Source organism: Pristis pectinata, chromosome 5 (genome assembly GCF_009764475.1).
Source record: "Pristis pectinata isolate sPriPec2 chromosome 5, sPriPec2.1.pri, whole genome shotgun sequence".
Lineage (NCBI taxonomy): Eukaryota > Metazoa > Chordata > Chondrichthyes > Rhinopristiformes > Pristidae > Pristis > Pristis pectinata.
The window spans coordinates 66649706-66676728 of record NC_067409.1 but is presented as its reverse complement, the minus strand read 5'-3'; the positions used below and the strand labels follow the sequence as shown (position 1 = coordinate 66676728).

Here is a 27023-nt window from a genome sequence, read left to right as displayed (position 1 = left end):
CAGAGCAGTGATAGGTGGACAAAAGAGGGGAGGTGGGGTGGGCAATAGGTGGTGATAGGTAGATGCAGGTAAGAGATAGTGATAGGCAGGTATGGGGTAAGAAAGGACAGCAGATCCACAGGGGGATGGATCAATGGTAAGGAGAGAATAAAAAGGGGTATAGAAGAAAGAGAAAAGGGAAGAAAAGAAGAAGCATGGTTGGACATGGGTGTAGGGAAGGAGTTTGAGGATTACTTAAAGTGGGAGAATTTTGGCCACCTATCACTGCTCTGCTTTTCCCTCCCATATATTGGGCTCCTCCTTTTTCTATCTTTAGTCCTGAAGAAGGGTCCTGACCTGAAACGTTGACTACCTGCTTTTCTCTACAGATGCTGCCTGGCCTGCAGAGTTCCTCCAGCATCATAGTGATTTTCATCTAGATTCCATCATCTGCAGTCCTTTGTTTCTCAAGCACACTGAAGTCTTCCTGTGCATTCCTGTTGATATACTGATATAACATTAAGTAGTTATTTATAGTGTATGTTGCTATATACTGAGCTGATGTTGTACATGACTAAGTGTGGTGATCTTCCATTCAAGATTAACATTGATGGGATACTGCACAAATAAATCATAAATCATATTCTATTCAACTAACGCTGTTGTGTTGCAGTATTGCTTGACTTACACAGCAGCAATCCAGTGACTATTCTAATATCCCTCCATTTGACATACTGCAGCAAATTTTTCCCATAATTTCTAGTTAAATTAAATTGATATTATGTTGTGGGGAAGGAGCATATTCTTGTTGGTGGTAGTATTTTATACACAATTTGCCAGTGATCCATTTCCTGTGCATAAGGGTCTCTTACTACATGTGGCTCTGGAAAAGGGCATTGTCGTAAATATATGCCGGTACTTGCTTTCTTGAGTTACATTCACTGCATAACATTTTGTCAAAGGAGATAGTACCTGTGCTGCTACGAGTGATTGGTAAATTCCTTTATTTTGCATCAGTTCTGCATGTGTACCCTGTTCCACTAAAACTCCATTATGAAAGCTTGCTATCACATCTGCAGTCCTAATTGTGGACAGGCGGTGGGCAATGATGATCGTAGTACGTCCTTTACTTGCCTGTGGAAGTTAGAAAAGCAATCATGGTGACAATTACAAGCTTTTCATTTTTTTTTGTTTAAACAGTTATTCATAATTTGATTTAAAATATTAATTCATGCAAAACACATTATAATCAATTGTTTCTGCACTATTTTTTCTGGTGTTTCCACAACTGCAGCAGGCAATCAGAAAAGCTGAGTGCATTTGATTTTGTGGGTGACAGAAAAATGGGTCCTTGCCTATATTAACCACATTCTGAGAGGAAATAAAAGAAACATACGGAATGAATTTTCATGGGATGTTCTGCTGAGTGTCAGCCAACATTCTGTACAAAACAGAGTACAAATGCCTTTTATGTCTCTCCCTGGAGATTATATGATGGTGTTTGGGAGAGAGGGAAATCTAGAGAACACCATGTGAGCTATTTCTGGAGATGCTCAATGGACCAACTGTTTCTCCTTTCTTGCACTTTTTTTGTTTACAAGTTTTCAATATGTTCAGTAGTAAAATCTCATGATTTTTGCTGCAGAACACCAGGTATTTCTCACAACTGTAAGCACCAGAATAAATATTAATTGACAAAAACTATTGAACTCAGTTAAAAATGTTTTTCTTTCTTTCGCTTAATAAGTACAGCTACTATGTTTAACTAAAATGTACCTGTACCTTATCTAATGCAGCTTGAACCACAGCTTCACTCTCCGTATCCAAGGCTGAAGTGGCTTCATCTAACAAGAGGATCTTAGGGTTACGCACCAGAGCCCGAGCAATTGCAATCCTTTGTTTTTGTCCTCCACTTAGTTGTGAACCTCTTAGCCCAACAAGGGTGTTGAATTTCTGCAATAAAGCACAGAATATAAAAGGTTCTTCACTGCATAAAACTTCAATATCAAAATCTGTGCTTCATGCAAATGACCACTTAAGGACAGAAATGTCATCTAGATACCCTGGCAAGAAGACAAGAAAAAAAAGATTTGGGTGCAACCCACAAATACTTCTCATTAGGTTCCTCAGTTCAGTCATATTATCAAAAGGATATGCCGTGTGGAAAGTGAGTACTTCCCAGCAGGAAGAACAACTAGCCAGTGCCCCTGGCTGGTAAGGTCAAGGGAGCATCTTGTTTAATTGTCTGTCCTTATGACCATTCATGGGATGCACTGCGGATGTCCAAGATCAGGGAATGAAAATGGTTATTCCTAAATAACAACTGTTGATTCCATACATATATTTTTTATCAAGGATAGGAATGTACAATTCTCAAAGGTTTTATTGTAATTCACCCTGCAGACCCAAGGTTAGGGAAATATCAAAAATCACTATCTTCCACATTCTCCTTCATCAACTTCTCTGGTCATTGCCTACCTTCACTTCTCATGTGGTCCACAACATTTTCCTTTACATTTTCTCAGCACTTTTCCCCTGGGAAAATCTCAATATTTTCAAGTCTCAATACAAGGTTGAAGTTTACTATTAAACATATATCTTCATTTTGAAAACACAAGATAAGCACACCACTGGTGGAGCAGGACTTCCCCTACACTTGTGGCTTCTCTGTCTGAGTTTGCTGGAATTCTTGGAGGAGGAAATGACCACATCATTGGTGAATAGTTGGCCCAGATCAGCTCCTGCACCAGTTGGATGGGAAGGACTGGAAATTTTTCCTGGCATTTACCTTCACCACTTAAAATCATGCTTTCATGGTAATTGTTATTAAGATGGTAAAGAGGATATATTGGCTTTTTGGAACACCTCAGCTTTCGGAGTAATATTTATTCCAGGTATTTTCCAAGGACTTCACTTAACACATGTGAATCCTGTGCTGCTACATCCTCTTTAGTAAACAACTTATGGTTAATGCCAGTAGAAAAGGGACTGCTTGATCATAGGCCTCTAGCAAAGATTCTCCTTTGATTTAGGTAACAAGTTGCAGGATACAAAGCTAACAAAATCCTCATCACTTTACCTTTCTCAATGTGGCAGGCTGCGACTTCCAGGGACCATGGGTATTGGTGCTTGGGCCTCAATCTATATCAGTGATTTGGCTGAAGGGACCAAGTGTCATGTTTCCAGGTCTGTGCAAGATACTAAACTAGATGAGATTATGAGTAGCAAGGAGGATGTAAAGACGCTTCAAGAGAATATAGAGAAGCAAAAACCTGGCAGTGGAATATAATGTAGAAAAATCTGAGGTCATTCAAAACAGCAGAGTGTTTGTTAAATGACGAGAGAATTGGTAATGTTGATGTCTAAAGGGACTGGGGGTGCACTTGTATACACAAGTCACTGAGAGCCAGCATGCAGATGCACCAAACACTTTAGACAAATGGTATGTGAGCTTTTATTGTGAGAGGATCTCTGACAACAGCGATAAAAATGTTGTACTGCAATGATGCAGAGCCTTAGTGAGACCGCAACTGGAGGATTGTGTTCTGTTTTATTCTCCTTACCTAAGAAAAGATGTACCTGCTGTAGAGGGAGTGCACTGGATCATTGGGACCTTTTTTGGGGGAGGCATGATCTATTCGTTAAGGATGGGTTGCACCTAAACTCCAAAGGGTCCAATATCCTGGCGGGAATGTTTAATTTAGCTGTTGGGGAGGATTTAAACTAATCTGGCGGGGGGGTGGAAACCAGGATGTTAGGATACAGGATGTTAGGATACAAAATGTTAGGGTAAGGGAGGAAGTTTATAGAAACAAGTCCAAAACAGTGTGCAGTGAGGATGGCAAGAAGGACAGGCAGGTGAGAAGTCAGGATAATTTGCTGAACAATAGAAGTACAACAAATCAGGATGTTAGGATAGAGGGTGAGGTATATAGAAACATGTCTAAGATAGGGTGTAGTGAGGATGGTAAGAAGGACAGGCAGGTGAAAAGTCAGGATAATTTGCTGAACAATAGAAGTAAAACAAAATCAATAGCAGATACTGGACTAAATGTACTATATTTAAATGCACGTAGCATTAGGAATAAAGTAGATGACCTAGTGGCACAACTACAGGTTAATAAATACGACATTGTGGCAATCACCGAGTCATGGCTTTATGACGGATGTGATTGGGAACTGAATGTCCAGGGGTACACAGTGTATAGGAAGGATAGGCGGGTAGGCAGAGGGGGAGGTGTGGCCATGATGGTTAGTAGTGATATAAAATCAATAGAAAGGAAGGACATTGGGTCAGAAGAGGTGGAATCCTTATGGGTGGAGCTAAGAAATAGCAAGGGTAAAAGGACAATAGTAGCAGTTATATATAGGCCCCCTAATAGCAGTCAGGAAGTGGACGATAAGTTGCAGTTTGAAATAGAAAAAGTGTGCCAGAGTGACAATGTGAAGATGATTATGGGGATTTTAATATGAAGGTGGACTGGGAAATCCAGCAAGGCAGTAGAACTCAGGAGAGTGAGTTTGTGGAATGTCTACGGGACGGTTTTTTGGAGCAACTTGTTGATGAACCCACCAGGGGATCGGCTGTTTTGGATTGGGTGCTGTGTAAAGAACTGGAGGTGATTAGGGAACTAAAGGTAAAGGAACCATTGAGAACTAGTGATCACAATATGATTGAGTTCGGTTTCAAATTTGAGAAGGAGAAGCTGATAACTGGTGTATCGATATTTCAGTGGAACAAAGGAAATTACAGTGGTATGAGAGAGGAGTTGGCCCAAATTGATTGGAAGAGTAAGCTAGCTGGAGGGACGGTGGAGCAGAAATGGAAGGAATTTCTACAAGAAATAAGGAAAATGCAGGATAGATATATTCCAAGAAACAAGAAGGTTTTGAATGGAAAAAAGGCACAAATGTGGATAATGAGAGAGGTGAAGGCTAAAATAAAAGCAAAAGGGAGGGCATACAAGGAAGCAAAAATTAGTGGGAAAACAGAAGACTGGGAAACTTTTAAAAACCTGCAGAAAGAAACTAAGAAGGTCGTTAGGAAAGAAAAGATGAATTATGAAAGGAAGTTGGCAGACAACATTCGAAAGGATACTAAGAGTTTTTTTAAATATATAAGGAGTAAAAGACAGACACCGGTTGATATAGGACCAATTGATAATGGTGCAGGAGAGATTATAATGGATGATAAAGAGATGGCAGAAGAATTAAATGAGTACTTTGCATCAGTCTTCACTGTGGAGGACATCAGCAATATACTGGTTAGTCAGGGGTCTCACGGAATGGAACTGAGTTCAGTTAAGATTACTAGAGAGAAGGTGCGAGGGAAGCTAAATGGACTAAAGACCGGATGAGGTGCATCCCCGGGTTCTGAAGGAGGTGGCTTTAGAGATAGCGGAGGCATTGGTGATAATTTTCCAGGAATCGATAGACTCCGGCATGGTTCCTGGTGACTGGAGGGTCACAAATGTAGTTCCGCTGTATAAGAAAGGTGGCAGGCAGCATAAAGGAAATTACAGACCTATTCGTCTGACGTCTGTGGTGGAAAAGTTATTGGAATTGATCCTCAAGGATGGGGTTATGGAATACCTAGAGGTGCAAGGCAAGATAGGTCCTAGCCAACATGGTTCTGTGAAGGGAAGATCCTGCCTGACCAACCTATTGGAGTTTTTTGAAGAAATCACAGGTAGGGTGGATAAGGGAGAGGCGGTAGATGTTGTGTATTTAGACTTTCAAAAGGCCTTCGACAAGGTGCCGCATAAGAGACTGATTAATAAGATGAGAGGTCATGGAATTACAGGTAGGATAACAGAATGGGTGGAGCATTGGCTGGTTGGCAGGAAACAAAGGTTGGGAATAAATGGACCTTGTTCTGGTTGGCTACCAGTTACTAGTGGTGTTCCGTAGGGGTCAGTGTTGGGGCAGCTTCTTTTTACCTTGTACATTCACGATTTGGATGATGGAGTAAATGGTTTCATGGCTAAGTTTGAGGATGACACCAAGATAGGTGGAGGAGTAGGGAGTATTGAGGAGACAGGAAGGTTGCAGAGAGACCTAGATAGTTTAGGAGAATGAGCAAGGAAATGGCAGATGAGATTCAATGTTGAGAAATGTGCAGTTGTACACTTCGGAAACAGAAATAAATGGGCAGATTATTATCTAGAAGGAGAGAAAATTCAAAGTACAGAAGTACAAAGGGACTTGGGGGTACTCGTGCAGGATACCTTAAAGGTTAACCACCAGGTTGGATCGGTGGTAAAGAAAGCGAGTGCTATGTTGGCATTCATTTCGAGAGGTATAGTGTATAAAAGTAGGGAAGTGTTTGATGAGACTCTACGGGGCACTAGTGAGGCCTCATTTGGAATACTGTGCACAGTTTTGGGCCCCATATCTTAGGAAAGATGTGATGTTGGAGAGGGTTCAGAGGAGATTTACGAGGATGATTCCCAGAGTGCAAGGGCTTACTTATGATGAACGTTTGTCGGCTCTTGGACTGTACTCACTGGAGTACAGAAGAATGAGAGGGGACCTCAGAGACATTTAAAATGTTGAAAGGACTGCACAGACTAGATGTGGCTAGGCTGTTTCCCTTGGTGGGTGAGTCCAGGACCAGAGGGCACAATCTTAGAATTAGAGGGTTAAAACGGAGATGAGGAGATATTTCTTCAGCCAGAGGGTGGTGAATCTGTGGAATTCCTTGCCAGATACAGCAGTGGAGGCCAGATCATTGGAGGCGTTTAAGGAAGAGATAGACATATATCTAAATAGTCGGGGTATCAAGGGATATGGGGATAAGGCCGGATATTGGGGTTAGAATAGTGTGTTTTTTTTTTCACCTGCCCCCCCCCCCCCAAATTTCTCATTTCTTTTTCTTTTTTCCCTTTTCCTTGGAGCAGACTCGATGGGCCAAATGGCCTACTTCTGCTCCCTTGTCTTGTGATCTTGTGAGATTCACTAGACTGGTTCCAGGGATGGGAGTTTGCCATAAGGGGAGAGGATGGGTAGATGAGGCCTGTATTTAAGTGATCTCATTGAAACTTACAAATTTCTTACAGGGTGGATGTGGGGGAACACTTTGACTGTCTATGCAGTCTAGAAACAGAGATCACAATCTCAGAATAAGGCTTAGGCTGTTTAGTACCGAGATGAAGAGGAATTTCTTCATGTGGAGCTGGTAAATTTTTAAAATTCTCTACCCCTTAGAGCTGTGGAGCCTCAGTCACTGAGTTCATTCAAAACAGAAAACATAGGGTTATGAGGGTAGTGCAGGAACATGGCAATAAGGTACAACATTTGGGATGATTTTGATGAATGGAAGAGCAGGCTCAAAGAGCCAGATTGCCTACTCCTGCTCATAATTCATGCTTTATGGCCTTTTAACCTTTTATCTCCTGTAGGTGAGATGGAGGGGAAGAAGAGGTGGAATCCAGCATCTAGCCCCCAACCACCCCACTAATGTCAGCAGTCTCCAACACGACTCCAACTTTACAGGTCGAAGATGTTCTTCTTCTGAACCTCCATTACCTGGACTCCAGAGCCACATCCAAGAACTGTGCAACATTTCTCAAATTGGTGCACCATGTGCAGTTTGCTGCCCTGTGCCAGTTCCACACCTTCACTGAGAGGCTGCCAAACATACTGCATGATACAAACTTCTGTCTAATCAGCACTTGTATGATAAACAAATGTTTTTGCTAGGATAGCCAAGCAGTTCAAATTATGGTAATTAACAGTCAGGACCAAGGTTATCAGCTAAAGCTGAACTTTGAAACAGAGGCATTTTACTGGAACCACACCTATCTAGCTCCTGTTTTCGCCATTAGTGTAAAATGATTCTCTGATTCTCTACCACTTTCAAAGGGAAAAAGATCTGCCACTATTATGCTACCCTGAAAAAGATTTTCCAGATTGAAATAATGATTTGTCACTGGTGAAATGAAATGATAACAGCAGGCTCAGCAAAATCAATCACTGCTACATCACATGACATGAGCAGAAAAGGCAATTAAAAACTTACCATATGATCTTACACAAAGGCAGGGTGGAGTCAGAAACCAATGCCTGATAGTCTCACATAAACTTAGTGCCAGCAATCAAGATGACTTTCTCCACACTTCATACTATTCCCAACATATAAAAGACAAGGAAACACACACACTTTTTGATATGGAACATATCCGTTTGAAGGTTGAAGCATTTTACTTACCTCAGGAAGTTCATAATAAAATCATAAGCATTTGCGTCTTTTGCAGCCCTCTCATTTCTGCATCCGAAACATCTTCTTGTCCAAATCGTATGTTTTCAGCAATTGTTGTGGCAAAAAGTATAGGCTCTTGGCTGACCACACCAATGTATTTTCGTATATGTCTGATATTTAGTAACCGTATATCATGGCCATCAACTGTAATCTGGCAAATAACAAGGTGTTGTACAAAATAATTATTTTGCTTTCTTGTATCAAAAGATTAATTAGGTACAGGTCTAAAGTAGATATCTTTCAATTCACTTGAAAGCAAATTTATGAGCATGTCAACACATTGAAAACCTTTATCACAATATCTTATAAATTTGTGGCTTTCCTAAATTGCCTGCATTTGACAGGTGACTGAAGAAGAGGGAATATTCAGTAATACTTGAATTAGACTGCAGTTTGCAAATTAAAATCATAAGAAATAGAAGAAAGAGAAAGTCTTTCAGGCAATTGCACCTGCTCCACTATTCAGTACAATCCTGGCAGATCTTTTACCTCATCTTCACTTTCCTGTTCTAACCCCATATCCAAAAATCTATTAATTTGTCTTGAAAATACTTAGCGACTGAGCCTCTATAACTGTTGGATTTGCTCTCTGGATACACTGGTCACCAAGAAAGAAATCTGTTCTTCTGTGCATCTCAGACCTGTTTTCATGTACCATTCAGCTTACACTCCTAAGAAGTTAGCGCAAACAGTGCTTTGGAGCAGGATTAGGACGTGACTTGGAAATAATGTTGCCACTTGTGCATACTGTGCAGCTAAAGTTACAATATACACAGCTACTTGGATTCTGAATTATTCTATTTTTTGAGTGGTTTGAAGTTTGCAAGGCAACCTGTTAATTGTGTCAGTTTTAACCATGGCTGTTTACTGCACAAACCCTTGAAGTAAGGAAAGAAATAAAATATGAAAGTAATAGCAATTGATTAGCCACAAGTTTTCACCATTGTAATTCACCATTTTATAAGTAAATAGATGGGATTTGCATATTTGGCTTACTTTTCTTGTTGGTTTGTGATTGTGGTGATAGCTTTTATCTCAATCTCATTTTCACAACTGGGGAAGACTTCAATTAGAAACCGCACTTTGTTAAACAGGAACAAATCCTTACTTTGCATTATAGTGTAAAACAGGTTGTAGAAATTTGGGATCCAATTTACATTTCGCTCTTACTTTTATTTTGACTAAATGCAAATCATGCTTTTAAGTTATAGAGCAACCCCAATATAATGTGCCTTGTTAGATCGCAGTTTTGGATATCCCAGTTTTGGATATCCCAAAGCTGAAAATTAATGAACGTTAGTTTCCCTTATAATGCATTTTGCATTCAGCTGAGGGTCTGACTGTGAACATTAGCACCAGTTAAAGCTACGCTGCCCTACATAAAGCCAGCCTCCATTTCTGTTTATGGAAGGACATATTACCCTCTTAATTTCATATGTAATACAAATTTAATAATTAAGCTGTAGGACAAACAACAATCAATGACAGGTGTATTTTGGATCAATGTGAAACTAAGTTCTCAGGTCAATGCACTCAAATTATGTTGCATTACAAGTAATGTCAGTACATGCTTGTGCAATGGAGAAAATTGCTCATTTGTACCAGGGCATGTCACAACAGGAAACACCTGGTCCAACATCCATAATGGTGTGACTCAACTTGTAAAAACATACAATTGTTGTCTACTTTAAGAAACATTGATTTTCAAAAACATTGGATGAAGGAAGGCACCACTACCTCACTCAATTTCCAGGTAAATGACTGTCACAATTACAACGAAGACGTAACAAGTTAGGGTAGTTTAAAATAATTTAACATGATGGATTACTTTGTTCATGTGTTTCAGGTTATATTTAAAATGTGTTTTCACAGTTCAAGGTTACTTAGAGAATGCATTCTGCGCAAATCCTCACCGTTCCTCGCTGTGGATCATAAAACCTCTGTAGCAGCTGAATGGTGGGTGCTTTTTTCCACAGCCACTGCTTCCAACCAAAGCTAAAGTCTGCCCACTGTTAATCTTCATGTTTAGGCCTTGTAAAATCTACAGAAAGAATTAGAGCAAAGGTAGTCTGAAGATGTTTTGTAAAGGTTTTTTAATTGATACTAGCTGTAAGCTGTTCCTGGAGTCACAATAATATTAATGTGTTATTAATTGAGCTTGCAAACTAAAGTTGCTTCAACTTGTCCTTAATTTTAATTAAAGGCTGGCAAAAAATACCAAAGCACAGTAAGCGGCTGTGTGGTCCAGCTGGTATAGTAATATCTCAGCACACACTTCATTCTGCAATCAAAAGGATGGATGTTGAATGGAATTTTCAAATATTTATACATTTTCAGGAACTGCTGTCATATTCTCAACCAGCAGAGCTACCAGACTTGAACTAATTTCTCCACATAAAAGCAAGTGTAAATATTTTACAAAAATATGTGTCAATTAAAGAAGGAATACTCTCCTGGTGCTTGTGGAAAGCCTACCAGTTATTGCTGTTGTCTCACAGCTCCAGGAACTGATTTTTTTAATTTGTCCCTGATTTGTTTTTTTTCTGAAATATGGAATGGAAGAAACAAAATAAGCTAAATAAACAGATTTGTTCCTGACCTCAGGTGCTGTCTCTGTGGTGTCTGCACATTCTCCCTGTGACTACAGGGGTTCCTTTGGGTGTTCTGCTTTCCTCCTACGTCCCTAAGACATGCCAATTAATAGGCTACTGTAATTATCCCTCACTGCAGGTGAATGGCAAAATGATCAAAAAGGGTGTTAATGTGCATGTGTGGAGAGACAAAAAGTTGCAGGGGTACAAGGAAGGAGAGGGGAAAGGGGACTAATGGGACTAGATAGGCCATTGAGCTTCCTTCTACGTTGTTTTCAGGTGACTGGAGAGAATTGTTAAAGTTTTGAAATACAAGGAATCTAAAGCAAAAGGGTTAATTGCTTGAAATACAACTCAGTGCTTGTAAAGACACAAAACACATTTGACTAATCTACCTCCAGGTCTCAGATGCAGACAGGAGGTTAGGGATCACTTCCTGCTCCATCAACCATGAGTTATGTTCACTACCATTATGCATTCATTGGTACATTCCATAAACAGATGGTCAGTAGTCTATATGAGCAAGTTGAAAGCATTCTTTAAAGCAAAGGGAATGAAAATGCACATTTTACACAGTCGGTATTTTGCTGGAACAGAGCTTTAACAGAGAAAATTTTTTTTTTAATAAAAAAGGTTTGAAGGCACTGTTTTACTCTTTTCTTTTTTTTATTATTTACAGCATGGTAACTGGCCCAACGAGTCCGTGCCGCCCACTTTAAACCCAAATTAACCTACCCGTACGTCTTTGGAATGTGGGAGGAAACCGGAGCACCTGGAGGAAACCCACGCAGACATGGGGAGAACGTACAAACTCCTTTCAGACAGCGACGGGAATCGAACCCTGATCGCTGGCGCTGTAATAGTGTCACGCTAACCGCTGCACTACCGTGCTGCCCCTTTTAATTGATTCGATTCAAAAAATTCAAACTCTACCTATATTCACTATCTCTGACTATAATTGCATTTGTGTGAATCATACTGGAAACAAGAGAGGCCTTGGCTATCATCTCTCCAATGGCTCATTCCTCTGCCTAATGATTAGTTGATCAGTTGTATTCCAATATATAAAGACATTTCACCTTCCAAGTAAATGCCTTCAGAATGGGGAGATGACATGCAGTGGAAATCAATGTGCCAGAAATTCAAGAGAGTTGGCAGAAGTGAGTGCAGTCACTATAGGTAAATAAGAAGAAGGTGCTTGGGGAAACTGAGAGGTCTGAAGGCAGATAAGTCACCCTGGAACAGATGGACTACACCCCAGGGTCTTGAAAGAGGTAGCTGAAGAGATTGCGGGGGCATTAGTAGTAATCTTTCAAGAATCACTAGATTCAGGAATGGTTTCCGGAGGACTGGAAAATCACAAATATCACTCCACTCTTTAGAAGGAAGGGAGGCAAAAGACACAAAATTATAGGCCAGTTAGCCTGACTTCAATGGTTAGTAAGGTGCTAGAGTTCATTATTAAGGATGAGGTTTCAGGGTACTTGGAAGCATGATAGACCAAATAGGCCAAATTCAGCATGGTTCCTTCAGGGAAAATCTTGCCTGACAATCTGTTGGAATTCTTTGAGGAAGTAACAGGCAGGATAGACAAAGAAGAGTCAGTGTATGTTGTTCACTCGGATTTTCAGAAGGCCTTTGACAAAGTGCCGACACATGAGGCTGCTAACAAGATAGGAGCTCATGGTATTACAAGAAAGGTACTAGCATGGGTAGAAGATTGGCTGACCAACAGAAGGCAAAAGAGTGGGAATAAAGGGGGCCTTTCTGGTATTCTGCAGGGGCGGTGCTGGGTCTGCTGTTTTTCATGTTATATGTCAATGATCTGGATGACGGAATTGAGGGCTTTGTGGCCAAGTTTGTGAATGATACAAAGATAAGTGGAGGGGCAGGTAGTGGTTGAGGAAGCAGGGAGTCTGCAGAAGGACTTGGACAGGTGGGAGAATGGGCAAAGAAGTGGCAGATGTAATACAACAGAGGGAAGTGTACGGTCATGCACTTTGGTAGAAGGATTAAAGGCATGGACTATTTTCTAACTGGGACTGAATTCAGAAATCAGAGATGCAAAGGGACTTGGGAGTCCCTAGTGCAGGATTCCCTGAAGGTTAACTTACAGGTTGAACCGGTAGCAAGGAAGGCAAATTCAATGTCCAGCATTCATTTCAAGAGGACTAGAATATAAAAGGATGTGATGCTTAAGCTTTATAAGGTGATGGTCAGATCACATTGGAGTATTGTGAGCAGTTTTGGGCCCCATATCTAAGGAAGGATGTGCTGGCATTGGAGAGGGTCCAGAGGAGGTTTACAAGAATGATCCTGGGAATGAAAGGGTTAACATATGGGGAGTGTTTTATGGTTCTGGGCCTGTACTCACTGGAGTTCAGAAGGATGAGGGGGAATCTTATTAAAATCTACTGAATATTGAAAGGCCTGGATAGAGTGGACGTAGAGAAGATGTTTCTAATAGTGGGAGAGTCTGGGACCACAGGGCACAGCCTCAGAATAGAAGGATGTCCCTTTAGAACTGAGATGAAGAGGAATTTCTTCAGCCAGAAGGGAGTGAATCTGTGGAATTCATTGCCACAGATGGCTGTGGAGTCTAAGGCATTAGGTATATTTAAAGCAGAAGTTGATAGAGTGTCAAGGTTATGGGGAGAAGGCAGGAGAATGGGTTGAAAGGGAAAAATAAATCAGTCATGATTGAACGGCAGAGCAGACTCGATGGGCCAAATGGCCTAATTCTGCTCCTATGTCTTATAGTCTAAAGAAATGTGGAATGGAAGAAACCATATAAAGTAAATAAACAGAACAACTTCAAACCAAGAAAAATATCTTTAGCATGAAGCATTCTGGAACAAGTTATACCATGGAATGGTATATGGGAGGTTGAACATTAACTTTATGTTGGAAATACAATCAATGCTATCATATCTGCAAACTTCTGGGACTAATTCATTCTTTGTCAGAATATTAGTCGAGTTACACATGATTTTTTATCTAAGCTATGAACCTCATGAAGATTTTCTCTAATCGAGTAGTATTATAAACTGAATAAATTAATACACAGAAAAAATAAACAGATACATATGTCTTATAAATGCAAAACGTTCTCTCCTACCTTTACATCTGGCCGTGATGGGTAGTTAAAATGCACATCCTTAAATTTCCACTATTCCTTTAATTTGATCAAGTTTGTGACCTTCTTCTGAGAAATTATCGATGGCAGATTTTCTTACAGGAAAACCAAAAGAAGATTAGTGTACAATATTGTGAAGAAAACATATTTCAGGTTTTCTTTTTAATTATGAAATGAAATTCATAGTTAAGGAATATTAAGGAGTTCTTAAACAAATCAGACAAAAATTACACTGCAAGAGAATAATGCAGCCAACCAACATACCTATAGTACTGCTAAATTGTATCCCTAAACATCTTATTTCTTCTTTGTAACAGCAGCTGCTTAGATCAGTAGTACTGCTTAATGGAGGCAATCTTAATCTTACTCTTTTCAATATAGCAGTAAAATTGCTGTCTCTGAAGTTATTCTCTGGGTTAGCAGCAAGGAAACATTTATGTTGACTAGACTGAAGTTTATAGCTTCTCCACTGGTATCTCACAGGGTATCAGCCTATTCTAAGATTCTTCCCAGGTCCTCAACTCTGGGAAACCATTTAATTGTCTCAGTCTTCCTTCTACAATGTTTGGGCTTTTAAACTTAACGCTGACACCTTCTAATCACCATCTGAACTTATCTGCACTTCTATCTTTTCCAGTTTGTCACTGTCCTATTTGTGACTCTTCTCAGTGCCTCAATTTGTTACAAAGAGTATGAAAATGCTCAGGTGTTGTTTTAAGACTAAAAATTAGATTTTCAGAAACTTGATCCACAGTGAGGTGTCTGTCCATGAGTGGTTCAGAAAATGTCTGGTTCCTTCAGTGGTTCCAAGAATTGTTCAATCTGCAAGTTCGCTACTCTCCACCTATAGTTAAATCTGAATTTGATATGTTTTGCCCTTTAATAAATTTTAGTTTAACTACCAAATTTTAGAGTTTTGGATAATCCAGCACAACTAATGTTAGTTTATCCATTCAAATCATTGATGTCCAAATAAAGGGATGATGCACAAAATTGAGCAAAGTATTTCAATGACTTTTGGAGAACTAAATAATCAGATTTAATTTACAGCAAGAATTCCAAGACTTAACCTGGTGCTCAGAGTTGACATTTTCATTGATTAGGTACATTCAGTGAAGAATTGATGACCACACTTTTGGTTATAGCTGTATTAATGTACATCCAATCATTACATTAAAATTATATATCTTTTATTCTTGATATTTAAAATCTGACATCAGTATTTTATGCTATCTGCTTTTTTCTTATGTCTATTTGATTCAGTCTCTGGCTTTTAAACTTCACGGCACCTCCACTGTTTCTATCACTCTTCTCAAAGACATGAAATGAGATTTGCAACCTATATATTTTTCCACAGAAAGAACGAGCTGCATAGGTGAACAAGCTTGAGGCAACAAATCTCTCAGATGGAAAAGAGCAAATGCTACTGTTTGCATTATGCACCTGCATTACCCCAAAATACACAATGCTTCTTTTTATCATTCTTGTGACAGTGTTATAAAATCTTTTCATCTGTCATCATTTAATAAGTGCTGTCTTAGCATACAGCACAGACAAAACAAATTCTATCACTCCTTTCTTTACCTCCTCTAGAAATGTTATAAATTTCAAATGCAGCTCCTCTGGCATTAGAGAACGCTTCAACATATGGTACTGTTTGACCAATGGAATATGTTCCAAAGGTGACACAGAAAAATATCTGAAAACAGAATGAAATACAAATTAGAAATATAATTTTAAGATGTCCTCATTTCTTATCAGATTATATTATCATCATATGGGAAAAGTAAAGACATAGGGAGTAATTTGCAACTTTGTAGAAGATGGAAAACTGCAGTATTGGACTGGGTGCTAGTGATATATGCAGTCAAATTTTCCTTTACAACCTATACAATGGAGAGCTTACATGACAGAGTGTGAAATAGATAGACCTCTGCTATCACCAGAGCTGTTAAATTAGTGTTATCTGATATTTTAAAATATGCTTTAATTACAGAAAAACTTCTCCAAAGATAGAAAATCTTGCTCCAGTCAATCCAGTTCAGTTCTTGTAAAGCACATGATACTGAAAGGCTGCCTCTCCTAGCACCTGATGGTGCCACCTCCACCCTTCTGATAAGGTTAAGGCGATGGTTCTCTTTTAGAATATATAATGGAGTCGAGAGGAATAGGTAGACACGATCAGTTTTGCTCATAATACTTCCCCCTCCCCCCCCACACCCCCTAGCCCCAATTGAAATGACGGTTTACATCCACTACATAGGGCCATTTATGAAGTAAAGTTTCATAGTCAAGTTCCCGAAATGCATCTGGCAACTATGCAGTCATAAGCTAGCAACCTGAGCAGCAGAGATCAGAGATGGAAATAAAAATGGGACAAACAAAAGGCTGTGGATTCGCCACTGACCACTCTATACCATTACGCAAAGGTAAAATCTGATTGATTGAATTTTAAATTGGAGAGCTAAGTGGGCTATGCTTATTTCCCTTATCCTACTGCCCATGAGCCATAGAGCAGTTGCAAAAAGATTGCAGACCACTATAACCAATTTTGCAGATATACAAGGGTGGCCTACAAACATTGCTTCCTCTGATCTTCTCTCATCACACATGCTGTATTTGTAGAACAGCATCTATTATCAAAATGAAAAGTTAATTAAGTCATGGAAAAGCAAAAGTACTTTAAAAATATTTTCACAACAAGCAAATAAATAAGGAACATTTAAAATTACCCTATAAGTTATCAAATAAACTTCAAATTTTTTGATATATTATTATATTATTGTGCTTACAGTAAGGACAGTACCAATGGAGTATCCAGAGTTCTCAAGAACCAAAGTCGATCCATACCAAAATCCAATTCCATAAGATCCAAATACTACAAAGTAAGCAAACCCAACAGCGAGATTGGATGTAATGGCCTTCTTTATTCCAATCTTTTTGGCTTTTCCTAAACATCTATAATACCTTTAGAACATATCAAGAACATGAAGTAATTAATTCAAGAACTGAACCATAAATAGCCCTTGATAGCTGTCAAAGCTCATAATGCAGACCTTTCAGTTTCTTTCTTCTCGCCTCCAAAGGCAACCACCGTTCTGATTGCCCCCAACACTTCTTCTGCAACTGCTCCAGCTTTTGCATAAGCTGTCATCTCCAGGTTAGTGAATGAGACTGAGAGCTGAACATAGAAAACATTGAAACTGGATATAGTCTTTAAAATATTTAACCTGTTATAAATTATAAATAAATTATATGAAGATAAAGTAACATTTCTCACCTAGCAATCTGGATATCATTCTTCCAACTTTAAGGAACAGGATTGGATCCTATAAAACTAGTTCACTCTTCCAATATTCAAACTAACTCTATTTAAAATTTCAGCACATATATTAACAAACATAGATATTCAACTACCAAGATTTTTGCCACTTAATTAGGTCAAAGCTAGTCAGTATTTCAAATTCATTCTTTTGCCTGATTTCTCTTAAATCCTTAACTAATAAAAATCAATCTCAATTTTTAAATATAAAATTTGCTTAACCTCAAAAATTTGGAGGCAGATATATTCACCTGTCTTCGTATGAAGAACTGGTTATGGACAGAGTTATTGTTCTATGTTATCCACTAGGATAAAAAACTAGAAAGTAGAACACAGGACAGTACAGCACTGGATATGTCATTCGGCCCACGATGTTGTGCCGATCTTGATGCTAATTTATACTAAGTGTCCTCCTCCTGTGTATCATCCACATCCCTCCATTTCTTTCATATTCATGTGTCCATCTAAAAGCCTCCACCAAACTGCCTGCTCCACTACTACCACTGGTAACCCATTCCAGGCACCGACCACTCTCTGCGTAAAAACTTGCCCTTCACGTTACCTTTTAACATCCCCCTACTAACCTTAAAAGCATGTCCTCTAGTGTTTGACATTTCTACCCTGGGGAACAGATTCTGACTGTCTACCTGATCTATGCCTCTCATAATTTTAAAAACCTCTCTCAGGTCTCCCCTCAGCCTCCAACGCTCTAAGGAGAACAACCCAAGTTTGTCCAACCTTTACTTATAGCTCATACCCTCTAATCCAGGCAACACTCTGGTAGACCTCTTCTGCATCCTCTCCACAGCCTCCACATCCTTCCTATTATGGGGCTACCAGAACTGTATGCAATACTCCACTGTGGTTTGACTCAAGTTTAATATTGCTGCAGCATAATATCCTTACTCTTATATTCAACATCCCTACAAATGAAGGCAAGCATGCCACTGTCTCCCTGGCCCTACACTCAGCTCTGGAGCATCTGGACAGTAAAGACACATACGTTAGACTATTGCTTATTGACTACAGCTCTGCCTTCAATACAATAATTTCAAAGCAAGCTTGTGACCAAACTCCGAGACCTAGGACTCAACACCTCCCTCTGTAACTGGATCCTTGACTTTCTAACAAACAGACTGCAATCAGTGAGGATAAGGCAGCAACACCTCCGGCACGATTATTCTCAATACTGGTGCCCCACAAGGCTGCATCCTCAGCCCCCTACTCTACTCCCTATACACTCATGACTGTGTGGCCAGATCCTGCTCTAACTCCATCTACAAGTTTGCAGATGATACCACTGTTGTAGGCCGTACCTCAAACAGCGATGAGTCAGAGTACAGGAAGGAGATAGAGATCTTAGTGGAATGGTGTCATGACAACAACCTTTCCCTCAATGTAAACAAAGCAAAAGAGCTGGTCATTGACTTCAGGAAAGGGGGCGGTGTACATGAACCTGTCTACATTAATGGTGCTGAGGTTGAGAGGGTTGAGAGCTTCAAGTTCCTGGGAGTGAACATCACCACAGCCTGTCCTGGTCAAATCACGTAGGTGCCACAGTCAAGAAAGCTCACCAGTGCCTCTACTTCCTCAGGAGGCTAAAGACATTTTGGTTTGTCCCCTTGACTCTCACCAACTTTTACTGAAAGCATCCTATCTGCATGTATCACGGCTTGGTACAGCAACTGCTCTGCTCAGAACCACAAGAAGCTGCAGAGAGTTGTGGACGCAGCCCAGCGCATCACGGACACCAGCCTCCCTCCTTGGACTCTGTCTTTACCTCTCGTTGTCCTTGGTGTAGCAGCCAGCAAAATCAAAGACCCCACCTACCCGGGACATTCTCTCTTCTCTCGTCTTCCATCAGGTAGAAGATACAGGTGCCTAAGGGCACATACCACCAGACTTAAGGACAGCTTCTATTGAAGGGTTCCCTTATACAATGAGATGGACTATGACCTCACGATCTACCTTGTTGTGACCTTGCACCTTATTGCACTGCACTTTCTCTGTAGCTGTGACACTTTACTCTGTACTGTTACTGTTTTTACCTGTACTACATCAATGCACTTTGTACTAACTCAATGTAACTGCTCTGTGTAATGAATTGACCTGTACGATCAGTTTGTAAGACAAACTTTTCACTGTACCTCAGTCCAAGTGACAATAATAAACCAATACAATACCAATGCCATATGCCTTCTTTACCACCTTATCCACATGCATAGTCACTTTCAGTGAACTATGAATATCATAGAAATATGCTGAGGATTCAGTTTATATCAACAATTTAATTTTAGGACCATATCAGTAGACTTGAGGAGTTTTTAATTGCCTTCTGGACTATATTGTTTACTTAAAAAATTTGTTGTTCTTAAATATTTGATCTTTTTCACACCAACCTTGGACCATAGCATAGCTGAGAATGCAAGGAGGGGACTGGCGGCCAGAATTACCAGAGGTCAGCTTCCATCCTTTTGCAAAACCAACAATTAGACCTCCTGCGAAAATCGCTATGTTCTGGAACAAAAGTCCAATCTTATCACCGATTCCCTCATTGATTTGTTGATGTCACTAATCAATGAAAAAGCACAATACATTCCCTTGCAATTAAAATGCTAATATTTACCATAATAATGTTCTTTCAAGCAAAATAAAACATATAGTGATCTAGTCTTAAAATGTATCATTCTCACGCTGTTAGATGTGTGTTGAGTTGTCCAACTTGATTAACGTCAAACCAGCCAATATCTTTTTTTAGTACAGCATGAAAGAATGCCTTTCGGAGTCTTCGTATCTGTCTTGCTGAACTCACAACCCAAAAGGAAACTTGAACGTAAGCACACAGCAGTGCTACTGCTCCAGTTCCAGCATAGTAATAGGAAAATCTGGAATCGAAACAATGGATATTCATGACTAAATACATTTCACTTCTATAAAGGTAGTCAAACCCAAGTGTTTTTTTTCTGAATTGAGGATTTTCTTCAGAGTGAAGATGTGATCTTATGTACTTAATATAAATGGAAAAGTCAGAATAGCACTGAAAATTCTTTGAAATCACAGTACAATAATTCAGAAAATTAATGATATATCTGCCCACTGAGCAATCATTTGAACGTGTAATTACTCTGATAGAACTTACTTAGCCATTTGTTCATCAAAGGGTATCTCACTACAATCTGTTTATTTGCTGTAAAAAAAACATGAAAAAATTAAAATTTTATTGCAGAGAAGAAAACCAAGTATTTATTTTGCTTCTTCAACATTGATATTAGCCAGAGAAATGTTGAGGCCAGGGGTCATGGACCAACACTGCAATCAAACTCTGGGTTCTGAGATTAAAGCTCAAGAGCAAACTGAAGCCAAAGTGAAAGGTCAAAGCATGGAATCAACCTAGGACAACAGGTCGGAGGGAGATTAGAAGAGGTCATGATACTGCATGCTGGGGAAAATTAATCCATTTCTTTGTTGGTAAAGGTTCTGACACCTATTAATGGAAAGATATTAGGAAGTACAAAACCTATTGCAAAAAAAGTTTTAAATCATATTTTACAGTAGTTGCTGCTCCATGAAATGTAGCTTCAAACTATATTTTGTTACTTATCAATGGGTCATATCATATTTACGGACAGAGATAAAACTCCTCATGTGGTTGATAATTGGTTGAAAAAGTTTATTATTCATCCATTTATCTTTCTTGTAGAACACATCTCATGGAACAACTTGCCACTCTTTGGTGCAAATAGCATACCATTTGTTACATGACAAACTATAATTGTATTATAATTGTGAATCTGACAAATTTAGCATTGTGATTCTAAAACTAAAAATTTCTAGATTGAAGCACATGAATTCTTCACACCTTTTGATGACTCACTTCCCTTATTAGCACATCTAACATTCTATTGAATATGATCATGCTGCAGATTTCTATTTTTCTTGGTAAGCTATTCATAAATCAATTGTTTCTTTGGAGTTTGAAGTCCTATCCAACTCCAATTCTCTTCAATGGCTCCCTAATTTTTTTTTAAATTAATATTCCTGATTATTTGAAGAAATAAGCCAGTCATTTGGTAAAAGTGATCACTAAGTTGGTGGGTTACACGTTGTCTCCAAGCTACTTTAGTTTTTTGACCTCTTTTTGTTCAATAACTTAATTCCCTCCCAGTTACCTCCATTCTTGTCAGCAACAATAAGGGTAGCACCAAGAATCCTACAAAAAGTTTCATCTACTCACATGATGCATTTGAAGACTGTGCATGGCATATAAAGCCATTTGTCATCTCACCAAAGACAATGGATATTAGTGGAAGGCACATTCCATGACCTATTGCAGCTATGATTCCAACTATCATCAGTAAAAATGTCCATGCTATCTGCAAAACGAAACTTAAAAGATGTGTGGAAGAGATTAATTTTCAATTTTTCCTTATCTGAGTTAAGTAAAAACAGGCAGGCAAAATACCACAAGGTCACGGATGCATATATTTGTACCAAACAAAGGTGCATGAAGACATGAGTACTCTAGTTTCCTCCTTGTTTTGTCTGTGAGCTCCTCCACTAAATAATTAGCAGTCACTTTATTGTAGTGCATGTTGCATTTGAGCTTTTTTTGTTTTTCCTAATGCTGGCTAGGAAGATGTGTTACATATAGACCTAACAAATACTACACAACAGTGTAAGTTCCAATGATGTATGCCATAAGCATTTTAGAAGAACACTACTTTATACGTTTAACAATCAGCAACACTTTGCATAGGATTACATAGATACAAGGGTAAAACATGAGCTCCAACCAATCGAATCTTGTGATACCTGTCCTGTTCCAATATACTTTTGTTCCCTATTTGAGTGAAGAAAATGTTGCTCTTAGTTTATAAAATTTCCCTTTCACAGACATAGTCAAGTAACTAGAGAGAATAACTTTGAAAACACATCAAGCCTTTGTGTACAATAGTCACTCTCTAGTCCCAAGGGCCATGGCCACATTGTTGACTTGTTGACAGTTCACTAAATTCAAATTTGTCTCAAATGGAAACAGCAGAGCAACGAACTTGGCTTTTGAACAAAAAACTTACTTACCAGCTGAAAAGCGCTAACTGATTGTACTTTCTCTGACTTCCTTTCATGTTTGCGCTTCCTAAAAATAAAAGAAATACTTTTTAAATATTTAAAAATATTTTACAAATATTTAGGTAAGGGAATGCTACTCTACTTGCTCGCCTAGCTGCTGCATGAAGCAACACTTTTTGTTTACAAAATGTGACTGATAATAACAAGTTCAAATCAGTGTTACCATTGTGGGAGAGAAATCATATTTGATTTGACATATAATTTTAATAATTTTACACTCTGCAACTACTAAACTACAAAGTTGGATGAAACAGACAGTGATAGTGCCTGTAAGGTAATAAGAGATTTTGGGTCAATTTTGGAAAGGGGCGTAAAAAGGGCTGCCTTTACCGTCTACCAACTTCATGTTTTCAACAGATCAGCATGCTGCCTGTTCCTGGTAAACCATCTAAACATTAACAATCCAATCCAATCACAGAAATGTTGCAGCACAGAAAGAGGCAAGTACTAGATACTATTTGACAGAATTACCAGAGGTTGCTTGCACAGTTTTACCTGGGCATCTATGACTTGTTCAGCTTGGCAGGCAAGCAAGAGAAACTTCAGCCCTATTCCGTCTTCCTCTTAATTCTGGAATGAGGCTCCCACTGTTCAACTTGGCAGTATTTCTTGCTTTGAACTCAGGCCAGTTTTTTCTCACTTTGAAATTGATACTCTTTTCCTTTCTCTCTCTCCCTACCCTTTCAATTCATCCAAATATTTGCTCCCCCAGTTAAGATCAGCACGATTCTTTCTACTTTTCCCTTGCATAATATTGGCATCCTCCTTCCCCCATATTCTTCAATGAACATTGATACTTTCACCTTTCTTTCCAAAGCCTCAACTTCTCTTTCTTCTTTCCCACATTCTTTCTCTCATATTCCCCAGTTAAAATGCTCCTGATTTTACTGTTCGGAAAACAAGAACACTAGAAATTAGGAGCAGAAGTAGACCATCAGGCCCTTCAAGCCTGCCCCATCAATTAATATGATCAAGATTGAACTCCTCTTAGAGACTTAGAGTGGTATAGCATTACTTAGATGGTATAGCATTGAAACAGGCCCTTTGGCCCACCTTGTCTATCCTGATATCATGCCCATCTCTACTAATCCCACTTGCCTTCATTAATTCATATCCCTTTACGCAATTCAACTACCTGTCAAAATACCTCTTAAATGTTGTTATTGTTCCTGCCTCCACCACTTCCTCTGGAAGCTCATTCTCTACCTTTTTTGTGAAAAATTTGCTCCTCAGATCCCCTTTAAATCCCCTCCCTCTCGCCTTAAACCTATGCCTTCTAGTTTTAGACAATCCTATCATGGAAAACAGACACTGGCTATTTACCCTATCTAAGCCCCTTATATTCATATACCTCTATCATGTCACCTCTCAGTCTCCTCTTCATTTCAGAGAAAAAGACCCCACCTATCCAATCCCTCCTGATAACTCAAGCCCTCCAATCCAGGCAATAGCCTGGTGAATTTTTTCTACACCCTCTCTAGCTTAATTATGTCCTTCCTACAGTGTAGCAACCAGAACTGCATGCAATAATCCAAGTGTGACCTAATCAAGCTTTTGTACTGTTGTAACGTGACAGCCCAACTCTTATTCTCAATGCATATGTCCCACAGCATCCTAGGATACATCTGGTGAGGGCCCCTTTTTCTGTGCCATTTCTCTATACCCCTAGATCCACTTCCACTTTAAAATCTTTGAATTATCAGTTTCCAGTATTCGTCAGGGCAAAGAATTCCAGAGATCACACCCAGCTCTCCTTCCATCTCTAAAGGGCAGAACCTGGATTTTTTCCTGCTTCCTCTCAAAAAATGTCAAACCAGTCTTTCCTTCCTCAAACCAAAATTTCCAGCTTTTCATTTTAACTCTCCAGTTCTCAGAGAACTAATATTGCTTTCTACTTTTTTTCCCCTTTCCCTCAATGTCTCTTTTACCCAGGTCCTGATGTAATTGTTGCCAACTGCTGTTTTTTGTAAATAGGATTTCTGATCTTGAGGAACGCTGTTTTCAGTCACAAGAACTGGTTTCAAGAAACTTATGAGTTGTGGGAAGGAGCAAAGCTCAGGAAGGTGGTATGTTCTCACTGATCTTCACTTGGTCAATGAGCTAGATTTTACAATGGCATTGCTATGTTGATGAAATTTTCACTTCATCATGGGCTTGGGGTTATCATATGATTGGGGATATTGATTTAGTTTATAATAGATAACATCTTGTTTAATATATAATATGACATTCCTCGAACACAAATTAATGCACTAATAGCAGATAAATCAATATCTGAAAATTAGAACTCATGGCAAAAAAAATATGAATACACCACCTTTTCAATAAGTTAAAGCACTTCCCTACATATGGGATGAGCTTTGGAAATAAAAATTGTTGTAGCTTTACGAAGTAAAAGATAATTATTTACACAATTCACTCCCAATACAGCAAAGAATCAAAGCTATAATGTTATAGTCTTGTGACTGAGCTGGCCCTCTTACTGTCAAAAGAGCCAGAGTCATTCAGATGTCTGTTAATTCTTGCATATTTGATTCAGGGATTCTTTGGTGTCTGTAATGTTAATGTTTTGTTGTAAACAATGACATATCTCTGTTGTGCATAGCTTTGGATTCTTTTGCAGAGTTTCCATTGTAAAGAAACATCTCACCTACCTTTTACGTTCAACTTCTACTGGATCTTCAGAAGGCTTTTCCTCGTCTTTCCCTTGGTTAAAATCACCACTTCTCAAATTAGAACCATCTAATTCCATTGTTAACTGAAATAACAAGAAAACAACAATGTGATTTATTACAATGAACATATTAGATTCTTTAGCATTTTGAAATTCATAAACAAGGATAAACGTATACTTGTAAATTCAAACTCTAAATTGTAACAGACATCTGATTCCAGGTAATGTTATACTTATTAAATATTGCCTGATTGCCCCCCCCTCAAAAATATCCTCCTTGTTTTCGCTAATAAGATAGTTTTAACCTTGTCAATGGGACTCATTATTCCCAATAAAATTCCCTTGGCAACTTAGGTTTGAAATGACGTCTCAATAGTAAATTAATGCCAATCAACCTCTGTTCCCAAAAATTTTAAAATGGTCCATATCATTCAACTGTTGCTTGAAATTGTAAATGTATCAAATCTTAGAATTTTTAAAAATCAATTTAAAACTTTTCTTTCTTTTCTTTTACTCCTAATCCAAGCTTTTCTATACCTCATTTCTCTTTCTGTATTTGTTTTAACTTTACTTCATCCTCTTCCACTTTTTCTGTTTCTTTCATTGTTAGTTATGTTGTTAGTCTCGCCTTTCACCAAGGTCCCAGAAGCTTTGTTCTCCTCATCATACCATAATCAACCCACACTTCCAGCAAATTAGGGCACAAAAAACTACTCAAGCAAAATGAAATATTAAGCCCGACTAATGACGGGTCCAGCAAGATCCAGCCCGAAAATGTGCTACAAAAATGCTACAAGAAAAACGGAAGTGTGTAGAATATCAACCTGTGATGTACTGCAGATAGTTGTGTCCTCTTGTCTCTAGAGAACTGATAATTTCTTCTGGAAGACTTTAATACATATCAAATGACACTAACATAAATTAATTATTCTCATACTATCCAATCATTGCAGCTGCATTTGCAACGATAGCCACACCAGATCAAGGTCGATTCAATCATTAACATTATACTGTGGTGATATAAATTACAAATGAGAAGCCAAAACAATTAAAGACGGATAATTGACAATATTGCAATGTAAAGGATATGGTGAGGTCATCAAAAATGTATAATTACTTTCTTCCAAATTTTTGCTGAAATACCAGCAGAAGCCTTGTGGAATTATCTATAATGTGACAAGCCGTTTTTTCCCTGTGATGCAAGAGAACTGTGAGGGATTAGATTAGATTCTTCAATATCAATTCAATATTCAAAAAACTTTCAATGCATTTCAGTAAGGTTGCTTCATATTTGTAAGTTACATTCGTCCTGTGTGGAAATGGACAGAGAGTACACAACATCAGACAACCAAGCCCAATTATGCATGTTTGCAGCATCAGTGCCCACGGGATACAGGATGAAAACAAGCCCTTTGTCTCACTGAGTCAACACTGACCGTCAAGCACTTATTAATACCAGCCCTCGACCAATCCCATTTTATTCTCTTCATATTGCCATCACTCCCCCCCAGATTCTCCTGGTTACCTGTTCATTAGGGACAAGTTACAATGGGCAATGAACAGCATTCACATCTTAAGAATTTGAGTGGAAACCCACACAGTCACAAGGAGAACATGCGGCCTCCACAAAGACAGCACTGGAAGTCAGGACTGAACCCAGGTCACTGGAGCTGTGAGGCAGCAGTGCTTGTGGCTGCCCCACTTTGTTATCCCACAAGTAGCCCCATGTCAATGCCAGGTGTTTGATAGGGAACCCAATTTTAACCCAGCCAGCCCATTCTCTTCCCATACCCTTTTATCTTCCACTGTTTTGTTGGAATTGGAATTGGTTTATTATTGTCACATGTGCCGAGGTACAGTGAAAAACTTCACACAGATCAATTCACTATACAGTGCATCGAGGTAGCACAAGGTAGCACAGAATGCAGAAT

The 27023-nt window shown here is 39.0% G+C and overlaps 1 protein-coding gene across 1 annotated transcript in view; it reads right to left on the bottom strand.

Moving 5' to 3' along the window:
• LOC127570971 (ATP-dependent translocase ABCB1-like) overlaps positions 1 to 25696 on the bottom strand; it is a 79114-nt gene extending 53418 nt beyond the window's left edge. The window contains 21 exon segments of the mRNA XM_052016939.1: positions 952 to 1113; positions 1762 to 1932; positions 8185 to 8243; positions 8246 to 8390; positions 10153 to 10206; positions 10209 to 10280; positions 13949 to 13993; positions 13995 to 14061; positions 14579 to 14582; positions 15551 to 15665; positions 16759 to 16933; positions 17023 to 17147; positions 19688 to 19744; positions 19746 to 19849; positions 19852 to 19859; positions 19982 to 20201; positions 21523 to 21646; positions 21648 to 21674; positions 22368 to 22425; positions 25073 to 25176; positions 25664 to 25696. Coding sequence (XP_051872899.1) covers positions 952 to 1113; positions 1762 to 1932; positions 8185 to 8243; positions 8246 to 8390; positions 10153 to 10206; positions 10209 to 10280; positions 13949 to 13993; positions 13995 to 14061; positions 14579 to 14582; positions 15551 to 15665; positions 16759 to 16933; positions 17023 to 17147; positions 19688 to 19744; positions 19746 to 19849; positions 19852 to 19859; positions 19982 to 20201; positions 21523 to 21646; positions 21648 to 21674; positions 22368 to 22425; positions 25073 to 25176; positions 25664 to 25696 — 1929 coding nt within the window.
• Between the last annotated feature and the right edge of the window lie 1327 nt (positions 25697 to 27023).